The 20,991-nt window shown below is 29.5% G+C and overlaps 1 protein-coding gene across 2 annotated transcripts in view; it reads left to right on the forward strand.

The window, feature by feature from the left end:
* Positions 1-1,489: 1,489 nt before the first annotated feature.
* The window catches only part of LOC122271031 (uncharacterized), a 23,907-nt gene continuing 4,405 nt past the window's right edge, over positions 1,490-20,991 (forward strand). Inside the window, exons 1-6 of one of the 2 annotated variants that reach the window (XM_071179575.1) lie at positions 1,490-1,664; positions 17,440-17,491; positions 18,747-18,830; positions 19,160-19,243; positions 19,636-19,719; positions 20,106-20,189. In XM_071179575.1, the coding sequence (XP_071035676.1) occupies positions 18,754-18,830; positions 19,160-19,243; positions 19,636-19,719; positions 20,106-20,189 (329 nt within the window). In that variant the 5' untranslated portion in view covers positions 1,490-1,664; positions 17,440-17,491; positions 18,747-18,753. The other variant, XM_071179576.1, reaches the window with a different exon arrangement.

A 20,991-nucleotide genomic window follows, 5' to 3' on the forward strand; every position in this document is an offset into this window, starting at 1 on the left:
AGCAAACGATCAATCTCCAATTCAGTACCCCCAGAGGTATTGATTTGTTATGGGAACATGGAGGACTTTGTGACCCGAAAGATATAAAGTGCATCAGTCACCATATACTGCACGGGGAGTCTTCGGCCGGCTACTATATTGTTTTTATAGGTATATGGTAGTCGAATCTTGCAACTGATTTTTCGACCTTTTTCCGCCATAAAAAATTATTAAGCGTAAAACTAAAAAGGAACGAAAAAAATAACATAAATTTAGAAATACTACTTTTTCTAAGTGAACTTATTAGGAAAAAAATTATTCTATTTTTTTTCAAACCTGAGGCGAAAAGCGTGCAGTGCATAATGCTTGTAATAAATAAATTTCCATCACTGCGGAAATTTCTACCTCTCACGTCTCTTAAAAGGAGTGTCTTTCCTTCGTTTTAGATGAGACAAAAATTGGATTGTTTTTTCTTTTTTAACCATCTTGATGGCTCGTAAAATTATTGATTTTTTTTTCTTTTTTGCTTTGTCTTCTTAGTTTTAGATTTAACACAACTTTTATTATATTTCTATCAAAATATAAGACCTACGCACTAAATTCTGATGCGTAAAGAGAAAAGTGAAAGGCAAAATTCCATCTCCTGCATCTTTGAAAAGTGATGAGCCCAACAAGTTATGCTTTGGATTAAACAAAAATCACAAACTTTCTCCTTCCTAGTCCTCTTAAAAAAAACAGCAGTTCATAAAAAAAAAATTTTTAATTGATCTTTAAAATTTTAGATTCAACACAGCTTGGCAAATATTAACACTAAATACAGATGTGTAAAGAAAAAGATAAAAGGCAATTTTTTTTATTGGTTCTTTCTTTTAACAACGCAATATAATTTAAATTGTCTGTATTGATATTTATTGTTTTTATCCTCTCAGCTTTCAAGGAATTTCCTATTTTATGATATAATGACTTGGAAAGTGTAAAAAGCAAGAAGTAAAACAAGAGAAAATTATCCTAATAATAAAAGACCAAGACCCTTTACTACGAGCCGATAAAACTACAACAAAACTGTATATACTGCTTAAAATGAGAAGGTGTCTCCAGCTTTTAGTTAGTATTTATTTATTGTATGTAAAGGCAGGCAAAGTTTCTCATTGTGTTCGTTCATTCAAAGCAGGCTCGAAAATGCGCGAAATAAAAACGGCTCTTTTAAAAGCCCATTTAAATGCGATCTTCCCTCCTTTAAAAAGGGGGGAAGAGATCTTCACAGTGGGGGAGCCATAAAAGATATGATTGACGAAGGAGCCATTAAATAAAACACCCTCCCAAAATGACTCACCTTAAAAATTACACTATACCACCACCCCTCTCACTCTCCCTAGGAACAATTTGCGATCCTCCCTACTCACCCGATTTCGCTCTCCGCCTGAAAGTTCTGGAAAAGGAAGGTTAAAGCCTGACATACCTTAAGGTAATTAAAGTACACAGTACTTATAGTTTACATAGATGAGTGGGAGGTAAGGAAGGAAGGGTTGGGATTTTTATCTCTGTTTGAAAGGGTAAGTATGAGTTGAGGTGTGCTTTTATAACTCTAGTTCCGGAAATGCCGTTTGGAATAGCGGAAGTTGAAGGAAGAACCTTTTCTGTTTTCGGGAGTTTACGGACTTCGACGGAATTTCGTTGAGAGTAAGGTGAATGATATTTCTTGTATCTTAAATTTGTTCTTTAATGAAAGAACCTGTTTCTCTTTTTTTTTAAAGTGTGAATTGATGCTCTTCGTTCGGGTTTTTTTCTTTCTTTCCTCGTTTATTTTATTTATTTCAGTTAGCAGACTAAATTAATTCTATTTACAAAAGCCGATATAAATTGAAGAGCTATCTTTTATCCGAACGAGTATTTTTTTTCTTCCAATATGTATCAGTAAATGTATCAAAAAAATATGCCTTTGCTTAGTTCCATTCAACAATAAAACCGCATGAACTTAGGAGATATGAAAAAGTAAATTAAATTTCTTTTTTTACTTAATCGATTTCTTAACTGAATGCATTATTCATTTTTCAATCGTGTTTTTAAATGCACACTTACTTAAAATATTTTCCTCTCGTTAAAGATATTTTCTTGTTTTAATCTGAAATAAAATAAATCAAATAAATGTTATGAATGCCCCACAACACATGAAATAATATTTAAGTGATTCTAATTAAACAGTTATTGCTTAAAAAAACTCTATAAAGCCTATGATGTTGGTTCAGTTGAATAGAAATGTATGTTTAGTATCGGTTTTTCCTTTACTAATAAATTTATTAATACGTACTATACGTTAATACTATATTTATTACTACTATTCCATTTCAGGGGGAAATAAAGTAATCATTAAACTATTATTGACGTCAGTGATGCTTAATTAATCGTAGTAGTAGTTACTACAGATAATATAATGATAAGTACATAATATGGTACTGTTAATAAGACCTGGTAACAGAATTTACAAAGTCAATCTACAGCACTATCTGCGACTTCAAATTTGATTGCGACCCACAAAATATAAAATATATATAATATTTATGGCAATAAATATAAAATATATATAACATGTATAAAATATATATAATATGAAAGATATATAATAATTACCAAAAAATATGTAAATACAAAAATCAGATTGATAACAAAATTTGTTCATATAACATACCTATTAACTTTTACATTCTTCATTCCTTGTGGTAGTGAACTAGTTATTGAAGTGCCATTGTAGACAAATACTTAAGCTACTCACTTTTTACCATCACTAACTTTGTATAACTCACTTTTTACTATCACTGACTTTGTAACTCACTTTTTACCATCATTTAAAAGGCAATAAGATAACTTACCGGTTTTCCTTATGTATGTTGAAACTATTTAAATGCAATGGTAGTTAAAATTATAATAAATCAAACTTCTTAAAATAGGAATCAAGCATCCATTCAAAAATTTTGCTACCATCTAAAATATGAAATTAAAATCTTTCAGAAAATCAGGAAGAGTTGGCAGGTAATATATGAGATTTTAAAATTATGCAAAAAAAATATTTTTTAAAAAAATTATATTAATTTTATTTAATATATTTTTTTGCAATAATACTTTTGAAGAATGGACCAAATTCTTAGCCTATAGCCAAGAAACCAGATTTTCAGAAAGTTAGAAATCATTTGATTTCTTTATTAATTAAAATTCCAGCAATTAAAGAAAACTAATGTGAATTTTGAAAATTATCCATTTATTTTAGTTTATGCATTTGCAGATGGACCATAAAATTTTACTAAGAAATTGTTGCAGGTATTAATAGCGTAAAATTAGAAATAAAAAATAATTTTTATGTTTCCCTTCACAATAATTTTTCTTCCATAAAAAAAGGAGAGTAAAAATAATCTCTGATGTAATGAAAATCTGCAGATCCCGCTGCCATGTTGCTACAAGGTACTGAATTAACATGATTTTTACCGCCTTCGGAAATAGAATATTACCTATTTATGTAACTAGGTGTTATGTAACTAATTAAAAAATTGATGTATAGTGTAGTTGTAATCGATTATATATTCATGCAAAGTGCTCCAGAAAAAAAACTGATTTTACATTTCAATAATTCGCAAACTGAAGAGTCCCCTTCAAACTAAAAAAGGGATCCTACCTCCTCCATATTAAACTACGGAGAATTATATGAAAATAGTTTCCTTATTTAATAAGCTACTAATTAGCATTTTACAATATATTTTGTTTGTTTTTATTCATTAAAATGCGTTCTGTTGAACTTAGTCACCTAATTTTAAATTTTAAGGATGTATGTTTAAAAAATTTTCCAACATTTCCAACGAAACATTTCAATAAATAAAATGAAGAAAAAAAAAGAATTTATTAAATACTTACAAATCAGGAAATTTTGGGCATAAAATTGTTAGTAGGTTAACGTGGAAGAAGTAAGTTGAATCTCTTTTCTGTCTGAAGGAGAACATTAAGTCAATAAAATTGCGATACAAGCATCAAATTTTATTGAAGTATTATGACAAATCTAAAACAAATAAAAAAAATCCATAATTAGTTCGCTATGTACAGCCCAATGTAATTGCTTTACACAACTCAAAGAGAATGTTTTAATTTGTTTTGCAAATCACAAAACAGATATAAACAAAAGAAAAATTTAATGTCCTTATGTAATTTGTCAACGGAAAAGGATCGTGCTTCTAAACCTAGACCAGATAGGCATTTGAGACCATACTTATCCGACTTAACTCTTTACTATTGTTTTGTGAATGAAACTCAGAATGCATGTGAGCGTTAGTATCATATGCTTGTGCATATTGAGCATTGTGGTCTAATCGTGCATGATTGGTTTATCTACTATCTACTTCAATGTTTGTTTGTTCTATTTTTTACCAATTTATTTTATCAATATGATGAATAATTCATTACCTAACCTATTACTTACTTACTTAGCACCTAAGGCATCAAGTCTACTTCTCCATGCCGGTCTTTGACTTGTGATCTGGCTTCCTATAATGCTTTAAAGTTTTCTCTTTTAAAATCCGCCTTTATTTGCCTCTGCCAACTCACTCTTGGTCTTCTCCTTCTCCTCTTACCATCAGGGGCCTAAGAAACAGAAATATGCGCTAATTTTTCTCTTAGCATTCTCAATATGTGCCCCATTTATTACCACCTTCTTGCATTGATTTCCTCTTTTATTGTTGTCAGGTTTGCTTTTTCTAATATCGTTTCACTTCTAAATATAAAAAAATGGGGGGGTTTTCAGTTAATTTTTTTTTGCATGTTACTTATTTTCACAGTTAAAAGTTACGAAATTTCATTGAAATTTTATTTAAGTTTAATCCTTTTTTTTCTAGTAAAACCAGAAATATGGCGAATATAATTGAATACATGTTTATAAATATTTTTTTAATNAATTTTATTGAAGTATTATGACAAATCTAAAACAAACAAAAAAATCCATAATTATTTCGCTATGTACAGCCCAATGTAATTGCTTTACACAACTCAAAGAGAATGTTTTAATTTGTTTTGCAAATCACAAAACAGATATAAACGAAAGAAAAATTTAATGTCCTTATGTAATTTGTCAACGGAAAAGGATCGTGCTTTTAAACCTAGACCAGATAGGCATTTGCGACCATACTTATCCGACTTAACTCTTTACTATTATCTATTTCTTTGTTTTGTGAATGAACTCAGAATGCATGTGAGCGTTAGTATCATATGCTTGAGCATATTGAGCATTGTGGTCTAATCGTGCATGATTGGTTTATCTTCTATCTACTTCTATGTTTGTTTGTTTTATTTTTTACCAATTTATTTCATCAATACGATGAATATTTCATTATCTAACATATTACTTACTTACTTACCTTGCACTTAAGGCATCCAGTCTACTTCTCCATGCCCCCCCCCGGTCNACTTCTCCATGCCGGTCTTTGACTTGTGATCTGGCTTCCTATAATGCTTTAGTGTTTTCTCTTTTAAAATCCGCCTTCATTTGTCTCTGCCAACTTACTCTTGGTCTTCTCCTTCTCCTCTTACCATCAGGGGCCTAAGAAACGGAAATAAGCGCTAATTTTTCTCTTAGCATTCTCAATATGTGCCCCGTTTATTACCAACTTCTTGCATTGATTTCCTCTTTTATTTTTGTTAGGTTTGCTTTTTCTAATATCGTTTCACTTCTAAATATAAAAAAATTGGGGATTTTTTAGTTAATTTTTTTTAACTATGCATGTTACTTATTTTCACAGTTAAAAGTTACAAAATTTCATTGAAATTTTATTTAAGTTTAATCCTTTTTTTTAGCAAAACCAGGAATATGGCGAATATAATTGAATACATGTTTATAAATATTTTTTAATATTCCATTTCTAGTTTTAAGAAAGTCAAACTATAAATAACCATTTTCTTGCATTTCGTCTTCATTATCATCTTCATTATCTTCTTATTTATTCAATGTCATTATTATTTTGAAGATTCATTTAAATTTCAAATCAATATCATTACCCCCTTTGAAGCCCAATTTTACCTCTAATTCATCTAGAGCCCTACAAAAGCAATTTAAACTTCCCCAAACCAAATCATTAGAGCTTTGTTCAATAGGAAAAGGCATACGAGTTTCCCAAAAATTAATTAGGAATATCAATTAACCAAGCAATTAAACCCCCATTCTTTATCAAAGACTAACGATAGCAAACGATATATAATTCACACCACGCGAGACACTAACCAAATACCTACAAATCAGCCGAAAACAAAAGATACAAATGACTAGGAAAATAAAGCAGTTACTAAGGGTGTAAAAGAAAACGGGTAAAAAAAATTAAAGGAGGGTAAAAAAAAAGGGGGAAATCCTATCGTGCCCCGTGATCCTTCTTAACAAGATCAATATTTTGCCTTGCTCTTATGTCCACAACAGTAATTCGTGTGGAAAATTGGGCTCATTTGATGGGGTAAAGCTAGAACAAATATTTGTTCGATGGTGACAAAAGTTGCTCTTTTCTTTGTCCTTTCAGACCCAATATTAATTAATTTGACCCCTGTGACGGGTATGTTTTCATAGTCGACATTGATTTTTGTTACACCCTGTTACGCTGTACCATACTTTTTTATATTTTTCTCCTCACATTTGTTCTTTGTTCTCCCTCCCTGCTCGTTGAGCTGAAAAAGACATTTGACTTTCCGACTTTGGGAGTTACTGGCTTCTTTTTTTTTCTGTAGACTCTAAGAAAAGTTTGTGTTTGTTATGGTAGGGAATGAGTTATTCTTTTCAGCTTTGCTTTGATAAATAAAACCTGTTTGATCTGAATGATTTCCTATTATTAAGGAATTCTGCCCTAATCTAAAATAATAAATTCGAATTATGATTAATGTATTCGTACTATGATTTTATCTTTTAGTTTTTGTTAAAAGCGTTTTGAAGTAATTTTGTAGGCAATTTTCAATCTTATATTGCTAATTAATATCATTCATTTATTTACGAATGAATCAATTATTATTTCCATCAATCAATCAATTATTTATATTCGGTTCAATCAATCAATAATTCATTTATCCATTCCTTCTTTTTTTGTCAGTCATTCATTCAATAATAATGAATGAAAGAATAAAATAATCAATGATTCTTTCAATGAATCAAAGATTCTTTCAATCGATCGAGCAAAGGTTTATTTATTCAATTAATCAATTATTAATTCTGTTAGTCATTCAATCAGTGAGTAATTCAGTCATTCAATCAATCATTTAATCAATCACTTAATCAATCTTTTAACCATTTGATAAGTCAATAAATTAAAAAACTAATATTCTAGTTACTTTTGTGATTATGGCTTTCACATGAAAAAAATTTTTCAGTTTAACTATTCAATCTTTACGCATATTTCTTAAAAAAAGTTTATTTTGTCAATTTGTCTTAATTAACACTAACTTTTGAAGCTTGGGAAGCTAAAGTGAAACTTTTGAAGGCATACAAGAAGCAACACTGTAAAGTTTTTTACAGAACAATTCTTAAACTTAAGCTAGCACTTGGAAATGAAATTTTACGAGACTTCTAGGAAAATGGATTACTTAGGTTTTTGCCCTAATTTATTATTGCATGATTTTTTATGCATGATTTTTTACCGACTGCATGCATGATTATTTATGCATGCAGTCGGTAAAAAATTAGGAAAATGGATTACTTAGGTTTTTGCCCTAATTTATTATTGCATGATTATTTATGCATGATGCCTACCGACTGCATGATTTTTTTTATTTCAATCATCAATGATGAAAATTTTTAAAAATATATCTTTTATCATTACTTTTAACTTTAATCTGAATTTCGAATGATAGCTTAATTTTTATCAATGACCTATCAAAATCGAGCCCATTGGAAGTTAAGAATATTGGTTAACATTTGTATTGCCGAAAGGTAAAAGTTTTATAAAAAAAAAGCTGGTGTCAGCGTGCTATTAGTAGAACTAATTTTAAATTCTATATATTTTTATGAGAGAAATGTTTTTGTTTCTTTTCATCTTAGAAAAAAAAATTACTGTGGCAAATCAAAAGAAGACAGCATTATATCCTCCTGTTGCAATCCTCCAGTTGTTCGGATTTCCGACTCCCGAAATATATGGGGAGCCGTAATCTGGAAAATATGGTCCCTATAGTTTAATCAGGAAAGTGGTCCGAAGTTTAGGCCCCATAATGTTAGTTTTATTTTTTGTGTATTTCGCCATATCTAGAGAACTTTTTAATTGAATTGAAAATGTTTACGCACAACTGCATAATTTATTTATCCAAAGATAATTCCATAAAAAAAAACTTTTTAGTAAATACTTATAATTTATTTAACTACAGTCGAAAGAATTTCAAGCTGTTAGGTATACATTTTTTTATATCATTCTAAAGAATGTTATTTTTATAGGCAAAATACAAAATATGAATGAAATAGGTTGAATCGTTCCAGAAAAATTTAATTTTAGAGAAGCCGTATTTTTAAGATTCAATTTTTCAAAAACACAATTCTATCAATTACGTTCAAGTTTTGTATTTTTCCATGTAAAATTACAGGATTAATATGAAACATTTTATACCTCGCAATTAAAGAATTTTTCACTTATTATTAAATAAAATAATAAATATTTACTAAAAGTTATCTTTGGATAAACGAATTTTATAAATATATGCAAAGAGTGTTTCATTCCCTTAAAAAGTTCTCGAGATGTGGTGAAATACGCAAAAATTTAAATTAACATTGAGAAGTCCGAACTTTGGACCGCTTTCCTGACCTATATTCTGTGGGACAGAAATTAAAATCCATCGAAAAAAAGCACGTTCATTCAGAAAAAGTTCGTTTTTGTGTCTGATTTCGTAACTTAAAATATCATCTGCACTAACTAATAATTATATTTGTGGTCACACCCTCCAACCTTTAAGATTANAGCAAACGATATATAATTCACACCACGCGAGACACTAACCAAATACCTACAAATCAGCCGAAAACAAAAGATACAAATGACTAGGAAAATAAAGCAGTTACTAAGGGTGTAAAAGAAAACGGGTAAAAAAAATTAAAGGAGGGTAAAAAAAAAGGGGGAAATCCTATCGTGCCCCGTGATCCTTCTTAACAAGATCAATATTTTGCCTTGCTCTTATGTCCACAACAGTAATTCGTGTGGAAAATTGGGCTCATTTGATGGGGTAAAGCTAGAACAAATATTTGTTCGATGGTGACAAAAGTTGCTCTTTTCTTTGTCCTTTCAGACCCAATATTAATTAATTTGACCCCTGTGACGGGTATGTTTTCATAGTCGACATTGATTTTTGTTACACCCTGTTACGCTGTACCATACTTTTTTATATTTTTCTCCTCACATTTGTTCTTTGTTCTCCCTCCCTGCTCGTTGAGCTGAAAAAGACATTTGACTTTCCGACTTTGGGAGTTACTGGCTTCTTTTTTTTTCTGTAGACTCTAAGAAAAGTTTGTGTTTGTTATGGTAGGGAATGAGTTATTCTTTTTAGCTTTGCTTTGATAAATAAAACCTGTTTGATCTGAATGATTTCCTATTATTAAGGAATTCTGCCCTAATCTAAAATAATAAATTCGAATTATGATTAATGTATTCGTACTATGATTTTATCTTTTAGTTTTTGTTAAACCGTTTTGAAGTAATTTTGTAGGCAATTTTTAATCTTATATTGCTAATTAATATCATTCATTTATTTATGAATGAATCAATTATTCCTTCAATCAATTATTTATTTTCGGTTCAATCAATCAATAATTAATTTATCCATTCTTTCTTTTTTTTGTCAGTCATTCATTGAATAATAATGAGTGAAAGAATAAATTAATCAATGATTCTTTCAATCGATCCAGCAGAGGTTTATTTATTCAATTAATCAATTTTTCATTCTGTTGGTCATTCAATCAGTGAGTAATTTATTCATTCAATCATTCAATCAATCATTTAATCATCACTTAATCATTCATTTGATAAATCAGTAAATAAAAAAATGATATTCTAGTAACTTTTTTGATTATGATTTTCACATGAAACATTTTTTTCAGTTTAACTATTTAATCCTTAAGTATATTTTTGAAAAATGTTTATTTGTCAATTTGTCTTAATTAAAACTAACTTTTGAAGCTTGGGAAACTATAGTGTAACTTTTGAAAGCATACAAAAAGCGACAGTATAAAGTTTTTCATAGAGCAATTCTTAATCTTAAGTTAGCACTCGGATATGAAATTTTACGAGACTTCCAGGGAAATGGATTACTTAAATTTATATATAAGCTTTAGTAAATACTCATTTAAATTACCAAAAATTGGCACAAATTAGTTTAACACTGAATAAACTTCTTTGTCACCTTTGGTACCAATGCCACCTCAACAATATCTAAATTGGATCTATCTTGAGCAGGTATTAAATATGCTACAGCTGTATTGCCTCTTTCGCCATTCTTAGTCATCCGTTGCATTTTATAGAAACCTTGATTTTAAAAAAATTACGGTGAAGAAATCATACTAACTGTAACAAGTAGTTCAAATTAAAAGTAGACACGCGTAATAAATTTAGAAATATAACAGTAATACCAACACTTCTCTTTAGGGTTATAAGTTAAATTAAGAGTAGTGCACTATAGAATGAGTATAATTTATTAATCAGTTCGCATGAGAGCATTTAAAGTGGATCCAAAGTCATACTAAGATGCATCCTTCTTAGCTCTATCAACATGCTCTCGTGGGAAATGGTTAATCAGTTATACACAGTATGCGGTACACTCACTATAACTTCATTTATAATCTACAGTGCTATTCTGCTATTATGATAACATGGTAAACTCATGATAATAAAGTTATTAGAACTTGAAAAGCATACACTTTCAAATGTAACGAAAAAGCAGAAGAATAGAAATATGGGCAGAGTAAAACAAAGAAGTTTATAATGCTTCTTTCGAGAGCTTCCACGCGTTCCTAGAAGGAGCTTAACCATTACATCGACAAAAAGCCTTAAACTCTAATCTGTAAGTTTTATACTTGGCAATGATGAAATCTGCTAATTTGATATGCTCACCACATGGAGATGATAGGGATGATTCAGCACCGTCAGGATTTCTGAGAGATCACCTGGACGGTGATGACGGATCTACCATGACGGTTATATTTCATTACTATATTCCTGACGCTATCACGCTTGCTTACTTTTAATTTAGGTAACTTTATAAAATAATAAAAAATTACCGGTTTGCTTTTCAGCATTGATGTCTCTGTATTCATATCCTCGTTCAATGCCGGATTCTGCAAATGTTTTCATCAATGCACTTTCATATTGTAAAGATTACTTACCGGACACGGGGTGTTTAGAGACTACCGAAATAGATTTTTCAATAAAAACCCAAACTGTACCTACTGTGGGGACAATCAAACAATCGAACACTTGATCATGAACTGTCCACACTTTCGAACACTCCGTGGGAACCATCTTGCAGGACGGACATTGCATACTTTGCTAAGTTGGTCTGTAGAAACATTGTTAAAAAAATTATAAGGGCAACATTCTAAACAACATTTAACTATGATCGGAGCCTGCGAACACTATTGCTGGTGTCTTGTGTTTTTATCTACCATCATTTCAAATTTCTCTAAGATTTAACTTGTATTGTTTTTATCAATTTTTAACTAATTGTTTTGATTCTTAACTTGTTCTGCTTTTTAACTTTCATACCGAAATTTAACTTTTAATATTTTATTACTGTTTTACATGCTTTTGCAAAGTTTTAACATTTATTGGATTTTTGGGCTCTTTTGTTCTTTAACCCCTTTACTAAACAAAACTAAACTCAGCGGCGTGACAGCCCATGAGGGCCAAGGCCTACTGTGCCCATCTCAGTTTTCTTGACCTTGAGCTCTGGGGTACAGGAGCAGATGTTCCGGTCAGGTGGTCAGCCGAATGCGGAATCCCCAGTGTTTAGTTCCCAAGCATGCTTGGTACTCATTTATCTACTCACTGAAGGGATGAAAGGCTGAGTCAACCTTGCTCGGCCCGAGGATTGAACTAGGTATCTGTGGCACGACAGCGTGAAGCACTACCGCTCAGCCACAGGGTGTCTCAGCCCTTTACTACTTTACTATTTTAATGGGTTTACACTTGTTTTAATAGATTTGTATTGATTATTTTAGATATTCTGATTATTATACTTGTAGTTGGTGTAATTTTCGAGTTTTATGTGTGTATAACGCATGTCTTATGTATGTATAATGTATGTATCTACTCTCGTATGCCCTTAAATAGGGCGGATCGAGATACAAATAAACTTATATTGTAAAGATTGAACTTGAAGTGGCTCTTCAGTACCGTGTCAGCCGGAAATAATGTTAAATCAAACTACTATGTGCTGAAAAAGCTTTTTTATTCTACTCATATTTTTAGACGAGAAATTACTTGGACACTTATACAATGTCTAAAAAAAGGTACTTTAACGTCCATGCTTATAGGTAGAAATACAATTCAAAGTAAACCTAACACCGACATATATCGCATTGTTTCGAATGACAGTCTTCCGGGTTGGATCCAGGATACTGATTTTTATGTTATGTTGATTTATTTCTTTGTTTATTTGGACATATTCTTTACGCTTTATTTCTCATGTTGAATTTTATATCATTTCATTAAACAATTATATTGTTCTAATTTGAAAAATAAAATAATGTGATGATTGTTGCAAATTAATTATGGTATTTATTATAAGATAATAGAGATAGGATGGATGATTGATTGATGATAGATTTAATGATGATTTCGGAATTCTATTAAATGTCATTTCGCAATAATAATATTATATATTGAAATGGAAAGATATTGTATTTGGAAATTGAATATAGCCACTTAATGAAAATAAGAACTATTAACTTCAAATCTAAAGCAATTAAACGAAGAAGAACGGAATCGTTCGTAAGTGGTAGTACAAAACCAACGCGGAATAGCTATAGCCTAATGGGTTCAATGGTCAAACTACGTAAGTTTAACATTGAAAAGAATAGCATCACCAAATTTGGAATAAGGTGGGCGCTACAAAATAAACAAAATCATAGATTTAAGATAATTAGGGAATGACTTGCTTTATCCAAATAGAAGCATAGTATTTGACACAGTGATGAGATGCTTCCAATCAAAAAATATATATATTTGCCAACGAAATATACTGACCGCATACAGGAGGAATAAGACAACCAGCACAAGAATGATGACAATTTAAAAGGTACGTTCAGGTTTCCTCTAATTCTACTTTTAATTATGTACAGTGCGCAAAATAAAAACGAACCACTCTGAATAATCGATGATCTAATAATAATTTTGATCGATAATCTAATAATAATATTTTGATCTAATAATCTAATCTTCGCTTTCTAGGACTCAATCTTAATAATTCAATGGGGTGACCTCAAATATGCTTATTAGTGCAAGCGATATTTTAAGTACGAAATCAGACACAAAAACATACTTTCCCTGAATAGACATACCCGTTTTTTCGACATATTCGGATTTCCGACTCCCGAAATACATGGGGTAGCCGTAAACTGGAAAATATGGTCCCCATAGTTTAATCAGGAGAGTGGTCCAAAGTTTAGGCCCCATAATTTTAATTTCATTTTTTATGTATTTCGCCATATCTAGAGAACTTTTTAAAAGAATTGAAAATTTTTTACACACAACTATAGAGTTCATTTATCCAAAGGTAATTCCATAAAAAATAATTTTTAGTGAATAATTTTTTTTTACTTAACTACAGTCGAAAGAACTTCAAATTGTAAGGTATACAATTTTTTATATCATTCTGAAGAATGTTATTTTTATAGGCAAAATACAAAATGTGAATAAATAGGTTGATTCGTTCCAGAGAAATTGAATTTTAAAGAAGCCATATTTTTAAGATTCAATTTTTCAAGGACCATTCGATCAATTTTTTTCAAATTTTGTATTTTTCCATGTGAAATTGCAGGCTTTAAAATTATGTAAATATTTTATACCTTACAATTAACAAATTTTTCATTTCTTATTAAATGAAATAATAAACATTTACTAAAAGTTATCTTTTGCATGAAGTTATCCTTGGATAAACGAATTTTATAAATGTATGCAAAAATTGTTTCATTCTCTTAAAAAGTTCTCGAGATGTAGTGAAATATGCAGAAATTTAAATTAATATTTAGAAGTCTGAACTTGGGAACGCTTTCCTGACCTATATTCCGTGGGACAGAAATTCAAATCCGTCGAAAAAAGTACGTTTATTCATAAAAAGTGCGTTTTTGTGTCTGATATCGCGTGCACTAATTAATTTTCATATTTGTGGTCATTCTCTCAAACATTTAAAATTGAATCCCAGAACGTGAAAGTACTCTAATTAGATCAAAAGTTTTTCAGAGTAACCTGCTTTTTATTTTGCGTACTGTACAACAAAATTAATATCTTTGCGTTTAAACTGTGAAAAAAATCCTTTAAATTAAGAAAAATCACTTGAAATTTCGCATAGAATAAACTGAAACTGTTATAAAATTGTAGGTAAATAAATATTTAAAAAAAATTAAAACAGAAGATTTAAGTAAAGGATCAACTGTAACATTATACAAAGGGTAACTGTGACATATATTTGTATAGATGTTTGGTAATCGAATTTTAAACAAAGTTACCCTGTATATAAATAGACAAAAAAGCATAGAGAGATAAAGAGAAAAAAATTATCACTAATTTTAAAAAATACACGCCATTTTGAACAAATTCTGGATCTGTATTGCTTTCAGCCTTGATGAAATCAGGAAGCACATCTTACGAAGCTCAACCATCTGCTCCGTGATCAGCCCAATGATTGTAGTCTCTTTTATTACCTCTGATGTAAAACATGAAATTAGTACTACTTGAACCTCCAAGTCCCTTCCCTCTTGGAACATCGAGTTGCTAAGATAAGGACAGATATTATTCATAAATATTTTGAATGATTATTATTCATTAGAGTGAACACTGTCCATAGACGCTTAGGATAAATATTATTCGTTGATGCTTGAAATAACTATTATTTAAAGACGTTTAAGCTAAATATTTTTTTATCAACAATTTGGGTAAATATTTTTCATAATTTTATTCAATAATGCTTAAAATAAATATCATTCATAGACAATTTAGATAAGCATTTTTTCATTAATGATTAAAATAAATAATATTCATAGATGAATTTTGATCATAAATTGATGTTTAGGAGGCCTTTTTTCTTTTGACGCATCTCAACTGTTAAATGTTGTTATTTTCGCTTTTGACATGATACTCGTCTTTCACAAATACACATGTATAAAAATACATTAATTAACTTTATCTTTTTGAAGAGATAGATAGGTAGGTGTTTTATTTACTTCGCACAGGAGCTGCACAATGCGAAGGTCTAGGAAACATCCCTGAGGATGATCCGAAGACATGTCATCGCAATTTTAATCCTCTGCATAAGGGATGGGTCCTCTTCTTTGGTAACCCGATGACCTGAGCATGAAGTCGGGCACTTTACGGTAGGACAGTTTGTCGAGAACCGATATCACGCATCCTCGGTCCGTACGCAGCCTGCTCAAAGTGGTCACCCACCTGCTTTCTGACAGCAACCAGTGATGCTTGACTTCAGTGTTCTACTGGGAACCGTGTCTTTACAATCAGTCCCTTTTCGAACAGAAACAGGGGTCTATAAAAATTAACTTAGACTCGGGATTTTTGCAGTGCGATAAAACATCACTTAGCAACATAATAAGGAATTACGATGGCTAAGTGGTAAAGGCACTGATCTGCTGTCGCGAAGACCTTAGGTTTGATCTCTAGTGGGTGCTTGACATAAGCTTAGGCTGCTTTATCGTAAGAGTTTGTAAGTATGTCTCCAAAATTAAAAAAGTTGCGTACCCACCATTTGAACTCTTTTACTTAAAGGAAATTTAATCAAAATATAATTTCTAATAATTACAAACAAAAATTTCATAATTTAATTTAGAAATGGTACAAAAAAGGTTTGAATTATAAAGTTTTGCAAGATCTATATTTTTCCTAAATAATGCATTAGTTACTTGAAAAATATAAAATTTAAACATCGGTTGAATAATTCAGGAAAAATATAATGAATGAAAAATTTTCATTTCCAAAATTTTCATATCAGTTGAAAAAAAAGTTACCTCGACATTCTAATATTAACCTTGTCTACATTTATTGTTTACTGTAAAAAATATGTTATTGTAGAGAAAATGGAGAAAAGGAGTTATGGAGAAAAGGAAATCCTATATACCGTAATTTTATAGTAATAATTACCTTTAATTTGCTAAATTACATTAATTAAATAAATGTTTCTGCAAAAAGTACGGTATAATATTTTACGATAAAAATAGGTTTTACGGTAAAATGGATTTTTCGAATTATACACACAAAGTGCTGATACTTTATTCCGTAATTGGATACGGAATTTTTTAAAATGTGGGAAAGTGTGCAGAATTCATTCAGCAAAAAATTTAGGATTTTTTTTTTTACAGTGCAAAAGCTTCAAATAATATCTTTTAGAAATTTTTTTAATGTAGATGTGTTCAAATCCTTCACTTTTCAATTAGCAGATTTATATAAACAAGTTTTCACAGATTTTTTTTCTCAGCGTTAAAAATTAAATATCTTTATGTAAGACCCAAGTAATCCAGCTTAGCTTAATGTTAAACATTTTAGCTTAATGTCAATACGTTTTAACTTAAATGTCGTAATCATTAGTTGATTCTTTGTCCTTTTTCATGAAAATATAATTTCTTAAACTTCTATTGTTACTGCCCTGTGTGGTTAATATCCTATTTTTATTGTTGCGTTTTCTTTCCTTTTAATTACTTGTAAACAACAATACTTCAGAGAATTTAGTAAAACTTTTAATTTTAGTACATTGTTAGAATGGTTCTTAAAACATTGTTGCTAAAAGTATACCTTTGTTATTTACACCAACAATATAGCAGAAAATATTAATTCCTCATTCTTATTTGAGCTTTTATAAGTGAATAACGTCTTTTTAGACAAGTGACTTATAATTTGTGAAAATGAGTGAATTATTTCGTTTTGCTGTGCTTAATCACTGGCAAAAAGAGTTGAAAAGGAATCCAAGGCCTTGTCGTAATTATGAAAACAATTTATTTTATAGTTTTTTAAGTTAAAGATAAATTCAAAACCTGACCAAATCTCAACTAGAATCAATCAAAGAATGTTTGGAGATAAACAGGATTTGATGATATGTAATATTAGATGTCTATATTGTTTTGTGTGCGAAAACCACTAATTTCTGTAATTTAGAAATTTATTTATGAATTATTTTTTTTATTAATCAAGAAAATCAATAAAGTCATTAATACATAAATTAAAGGCAAGGTAAATTGAAATTTAATTTATAATCTATTTTTAGCTCCTGGATTCTTTGCTGAGGACAGCAGTAGTAGTTCATCTGAAACAGATGGGTAAGTACATGATTTAGAATGTAAAATAATGTGATTGCTCATTTAAAAAATGGCATATTTTGAAAGTACACAAAACATAAATGCCAAGTAAAAAATCCTTCTCAAAAGAAACAGATTCACGGTCAAATTATTTGAAATCCGAAATATTTGCATAAATTAAATTATCCAATGCTAACATAAAGAAATGTTAACTTAAAACAATCTGTTACATCGATGCATAGTTTTGTGGTTTTTTTTCAATTTCATAATCCATTTCATAAATAGTGTCTTAATAATTTGCATTAATTTTATGCTTGGATTATACAAGTTAATTTAGACCGGTGAATAAAAACAGCTATTAATTTCAATTTTCAACACTTAGAGCGACCGAATATAAAACTGGTATAACTTAATTCAATACTATTCGTATTTAGCATTCTGAATCGTTATATAACCATTGATTGAAAGTCAAAATTCTATAATAAAATACAGGTAATAATTGAGATGTTATTTTCCTATATTTATTGTCTTAAACTTGAGATATTAGACTACCTAGATGAACCTACCTACTTAGGTTGGTAGTTAGCTGTCATTTCTTACATAGATTTTTTTTATTCATTAATATTTTTTTTAATTTTTACACAATAAGTAAAAATTAATCGTTGATCAACATAATTCTGCCTAATTTTGGTTTATAAAAAGCATCTCTCTTCCTCGTTTATTGCGTTTTATTAAAAATTAAACATTGCTGTAATTTATAATACCACCTGAATAAAAAAAAGATTCATAATGAAAACTAAAATAGAGAACATTTATTTTTTAAATGACTTATCATGAAACGTTTTATTTTTGTCCAACTCTTACCTCGGTTTTTTTTTCAGTTTTACATTGCCAGCACAAAAAAAAAAGTTTTTGTTTCTTTTAGTGACAGAATAGGTATTAGAGTTTTATTAAGTAGTAGTTATTAAGTAGTACGACATTTAAACAATTAAGATTAAATATAACTATTTGAATAAATCATTGCAATATATTTTTTATTTAGAACATATCATGTGTGGAGAACATTTTAAATGTAACTGTTAATAAGAAATTTTTAAGTAACATACGTTTAAAAGATATTCTTTTAACAATATTTAGTACTTAACACTATTATTAATTTTTTATTAAACAGAAACTGATCTTTATAACATCTCAAGTATGAGTTAAGCAGGAAACTGATGACAGATGACCATCTTGAGATAATTAAATAATGTAATAATTTTATTTCTTCTTTTAGCTATGAAATGCTGGGAATTGATGGTGAGATAGTGTGTGAGGAGTCACATGTGACTTCTGATGATGAGAATGACGCTACTGATAGGTAATTTAAAGAGTTATTATCTTAAAGAGATCATAATATCTGAGTTTGAAACTACTTTAAATATTTAATGAAAGTTATTGCATATTAGTATATACATAATAGCCATGCAAAAGAAAACGAGAGCAAAAAAAATATCGAAATAAGATTTTAAATTGATAGTTTAAAATAGTTATTATTTATAGATAAATTGATAATTAGATTGTTCAATGTCCCACCGAAATCATTAAAAAAAAATATGTAAAATTATTAAATTACTATATTTTTTATAGGAAAATATGTTAAACTTAAAGCAACTATATAATGTGATAATGTCCTTTTTTTACCTTTAGCGATGAAATGGAAGAACTCAGTGCTGAAATACAGCAATCTGAGTCATCAACAACTGATGATGAGGATGTTGAGATGTTGAATAGGTAATCTGTTTATCTTTTATCTTATTATTATTGTATTAATTTTTCAGTGTGATTATATATATAGTAATTTTCAACATAGTACATAGTATATATAGTATTTATATCGCTATTTTTGCATGATAATTTTCATTGTGGAATCATTATAAAATATTTGGGAAGACTTCTTTTTAAAAAATACAAATTAATTTAACTCATCTTAATCAGAACGTGAAGAATTTAAAGAAATTCGAATGAGAAATAAATGTGCACAGTGTAAGAAAATGTACCTCTATTTTTAATAACTAAATTTTTGTTACTAAATTTTTTGATAAATAAAATATGTTAAACATAGATATATACTAAACTTGAGGTGCTAACTATATAATATGATAATTTTATTTGCTTATCTTTAGCGATGACTTGGTTGAGTTGAGCTCTGAAATGGAGATGAAAGAGTCATCTTCATCTGATGTTATAGATGTTGCTATCGTGGATAGGTAATTCAAACAGTTTTTTTTATTTTTTAAGATCAAATTAAGTATTTTAAACAACATCTTATACATTAAGTAATTTTCGAAACACATGTATTAGTATTTAAGTTTTTTCTTTCATAATAATTTTTGTAGTGGAATTGACAAATATATATATATATATTTATAATCTATTTAAAAGTAAAATATTTACTCTTATCAGAGTTAGATGAATTATGAGAAGTTAAAATGAAGCATATAATAATGAACACATAGAGTTTTTCAAATTAAAGTCGATATAGATTTGTTTTGGAGCTAGTTTGACTCATTTTTGCATCCAAGGATCCCTTTTTAACCCTTTTTACTAAGCTTGAGGTATTAACAATATAATAATTTCATTTTTTTATCTTTAGCGATGACTTAGTTGAGTTGAGCTCTGAAATGGAGATGAAAGAGTCATCTTCATCTGATGTTGAAGATATTGCTATTGTGGATAGGTAATTTAAACAGTTTTTATATTAAAGTCGAATTAAGTATATTATAATCCTGATAACCTTCCTTTGTTGTTCTTGAATTTACTGCGATACCCGCTGCATTTATTTCACATCTAATGGCATCTGATGAAATTTTTCTATCTTGAAGGCATAGGCGTTTAATTTTGCTATCGGCAGTAGCACTTGTGCATTTTTTCGGCCCGAAATTGGCATCATGAATGCCAAAAAATACATCGAAACTGTCCTGAAACCAAAATTGATACCTTCCATCAGGGATCTCTTCCCCAACAACGCACCATTTATTTCTCAGCAGGATTCAGCTTCATGCCCCACAGCAAAAGTTTGCAAAGCATGGTTTCAAAATAAAGGCATAGATATACAGTAAAACCCCGCTATAGTGAACCTTCAAGGGATCGAAATTTTGGTTCACTATAACCGGGAGTTCACTATATCCGTTCCGCAGGCAATTTACTAATAATTCCCAAACTCATCCCTTTTATTACATTATATTCATATAAATGACTAAAAAATATTATGTAGTAGCAAAAAATGTGTTATTTTTCATCACTCTTCGTCTTGCGTGCAAATAAAAATTAGTAATGTTTAGCTAATAAGCAATCCTCAACATCAGATATGGAAACACTTCCCGACTCTCAGATAATTTTTCCTGAATTTCTGTTATTCCGCTCTTTAAACCTGCCTAACCTGCCATTCGAGCACATAAAAGTAGTTTCTATAGATGGTTTTAAAAATCGGTATATGTATTTATTTTGAAGTAGAAATTTCAAAATTATTACAGAGAAAA

The sequence above is a fragment of the Parasteatoda tepidariorum genome, chromosome 4, assembly GCF_043381705.1.
Source record: "Parasteatoda tepidariorum isolate YZ-2023 chromosome 4, CAS_Ptep_4.0, whole genome shotgun sequence".
NCBI classification, from domain to species: domain Eukaryota; kingdom Metazoa; phylum Arthropoda; class Arachnida; order Araneae; family Theridiidae; genus Parasteatoda; species Parasteatoda tepidariorum.